The 3,113-nt window shown below is 30.1% G+C and overlaps 1 protein-coding gene across 1 annotated transcript; it reads left to right on the forward strand.

Moving 5' to 3' along the window:
* Positions 1–1,847: 1,847 nt before the first annotated feature.
* Positions 1,848–2,816, forward strand: LOC142257648 (olfactory receptor 6C4-like). The gene has a single exon (XM_075329784.1). The coding sequence runs from the start codon at positions 1,848–1,850 to the stop codon at positions 2,814–2,816; it is 969 nt and encodes a 322-aa protein (XP_075185899.1).
* The last annotated feature ends 297 nt before the right edge of the window (positions 2,817–3,113 follow it).

The following is a 3,113-nucleotide window of genomic DNA, read 5'->3' on the forward strand; positions in this document are numbered from 1 at the left end:
AAAAACAGATTGGAGCGACCTCATTGATTAACATTGGTCCGAGTGCAATCGCATTGCACTTGTGCAAGTCAATCGTAAGTGTGACGCCGGCCTAGGATCAAGTCTATCCAAGGAGAAAATTGCAGGATGCATGATTTGCATATGGAAATAGGATTGCACTATGGTTATGCAAGTCAATGGGTCTGAGAAAAAAAATCGAACCTTATCTGAATGCGGTCAGATTTTGAGGGACTCACAAAATGGAGACTTTTTTTTTAACATCTTCACCACATTCAAGAAAAAATGGATCGTACTATGATCAAAATCTGATCAGAGTTTCATCCGAGTATGTTTAGCATAATTGGACTGATTTTCTTGTATGAAAGAAAATAGTCATGTGACCTTAGCCTATGTCAGTCATTTTCAACAATTTCATTGTTTATGAATTAACAAATGTAAGAAAACTTTGAAACTAAGTTGAGCATACTAACTGTATAAAAAAATGAAACTCCTTATACATTAAAGGAACCGTATGTGAATAAATATAGGATTTTTTTGCAAAACTCCTCTCTTGACTTTTTTTTCCCCTGTAAACAATACTATTCTTGGGTAACTTAATTATTAAAGTTCTATAATAATATAACTAAATAACCAATAATTTATTGTTCTGAAACATAAAACAAATTTAATGTTGAATTTCTTTTATGCTAATAGGTGCCTAATTACACCAATTAAACTAAATGCATTACCAAAGGACATTTTTTGTCTTAATTCCCTTCCTGAGTAAAGAATATAAAAAGAGAAATGTGTGGTTACATATATAGTATGCTTTATATTATATGGTCAGGTGCCAAATATATTACGAGCAATTTGATTTTGAGTTTCTTAAGTCATCAATAAGTAAGTGGAAAAAATGCTATTTCTTCAGATAATAAAATAATGACTGGTGTGTTCCAACCTTGAAAGATATATTTAGCTATTTATCAAAGACTAATATTGTATTTTTTAATCAACCGGTCAAATTTTACAAAAGGGGTATATTACATTGATATCTCATTAATGGGGGTTTACTGATGTTACCTTTCACCAGCAATAACTATAAGTGCATATTTTTGTTTAGATTTTTGGATACATACATACCTAGCCCTTTTTCCAAGATTAATATTTTTATAACAAGCTCTAAATATGTTATCATCACTGAAATGCAGAACTATAGATTTAATATATCAACCTCCTCCAGAATTTTTCTTTTGTGCATTTTACACTATGTTACATCGTCATAAAAGGGTTAACCAAATTGTAATAAAACTGGGGTTTTTTTACTGTAATTTTAAATTTCCCATTTTTTCTAAATTTGTATAAATTTTCTTTAGATATGGAATTTTTATGGTTTAAACTAAAACATAAACTTTACAAAAAAAAGGCTGAAACACACTTCATTTGAAAGCTTTATTTTTGTTTGCATTTTTTATGAAAGTTGAGTTGTCTTTTTTTAATCAAAACTTATTCATTTTTTCTTTTGTAGCTATTCTTTTCGAGGACTTAAAATAAGACAGAAACTTCAACAGTGAGCCACAGGATTCATTGTAGAATGATCTAGAAAATTTGACAAACATGGTAACATTGTGAAATATATTTATCATTTTGTTAATTTCACCAAATCAACCATCATTTCTCTAAATAGCACCCAAATGACGTTGATATTCATCAGTTGGGTCCTCTTCTTCGGTCTCCTATTTTCTTTTTCTTCATAAATTCTTTAAGAAAATAAGACAAAATATTCTTTGTGTTAACCTATACTATATATTATATTTAGAGTACTGATTGTTGTTTATTACTTTTTTTTACTATTTTTGAAATGACTTAACATGCAGCATGTCAACCGGACTGTTGTGAATGAGTTTTTTCTTTTGGCTTTTTCCCAGTTCCACTCGTTCCAGCATTTACTCTTCTTTGCTGTTCTTCTGGCTTATATCATTTGTGTTTTTGGAAACATTACTATTATTCAGTTAATTAGAATGGAACCTGTTCTTCATTCTCCGATGTACCATTTTATCACTATATTTAGCATTTTAGATATAATGATAGTGTCAGTAACCATTCCAAAATTGTTGGCTATCCTACTCCAGACTAAAAAGACCATTTCGTTTTTTGGTTGCTTTGTACAAATGTATACTTTTAATGCCTTAGGAGAAACAGAATGTTTTCTTCTAGCTATCATGGTCTTTGACCGATATTTAGCTATTAACAATCCATTGCGGTACTCCGTCATAATGAACAGTGGATTCTGCTGTAAATTGGCTGCTATGTCATGGTTTCTTGGTTTCCTAACCTCTTTATTCCCCACAATATTTACTTTTCAGTTGGATTTTTGTGGATCAAATGAGGTAGACCATTTCTTCTGTGACTTTACCCCATTGCAAAATTTAGCTTGTTCAGACCCATTTATTAGTAATATGACTACTAGTTTTGCAGCTGTTCTTGCAACAGTTTTGCCCTTTTTTGCCATAGTGGGATTCTATATTAAAATTATATATACCGTGGTGAATATTGACAGAAAGAACAATAACTCAAAAGTTTATTCAACTTGTTCTTCCCATCTCATTGTTGCATCTCTAGCTTACGGTTCAGCTATTATTGTGTATGTCACACCTAACGGCAGTCATTACGACAAGTTCTTAGCCCTCACATACACTGTGGTTACCCCACTTCTAAACCCATTTATTTATACTTTTAGAAATCGTGAAGTAAAGAACGCATTTAGAAAAAAAACAACAGAATTTATCAATGTTATCAAATCCTACAAGCAAACTGAGATGGATATTTCTATCTCTTGATTTAATAATTTTTAATTATTTTTACTGCTCGCTATCCATTAAAGACAAAGCTTTTTTTTTGGACTATGAAGATTTTACATGATTATTATTATTATTATTACTGCTATTATTTATTTTATTTTTTAAATAATATATTCTAATTTTTTTCTATACTATAGCTATATGAGGAGTTGTTTTTTGTTGATTTCTTTTTATAAAGTTGAGTTTTTAAATGGAATCATTTTGAAGTACATGCAACTTATTGACTCTTTCTGTTGAAATTTGGAAAAAGCAGCAATTCAATTGTTTAAGTGTAAT

Source organism: Anomaloglossus baeobatrachus, chromosome 12, assembly GCF_048569485.1.
Source record: "Anomaloglossus baeobatrachus isolate aAnoBae1 chromosome 12, aAnoBae1.hap1, whole genome shotgun sequence".
In the NCBI taxonomy this organism is placed as follows: Eukaryota; Metazoa; Chordata; class Amphibia; order Anura; family Aromobatidae; genus Anomaloglossus; species Anomaloglossus baeobatrachus.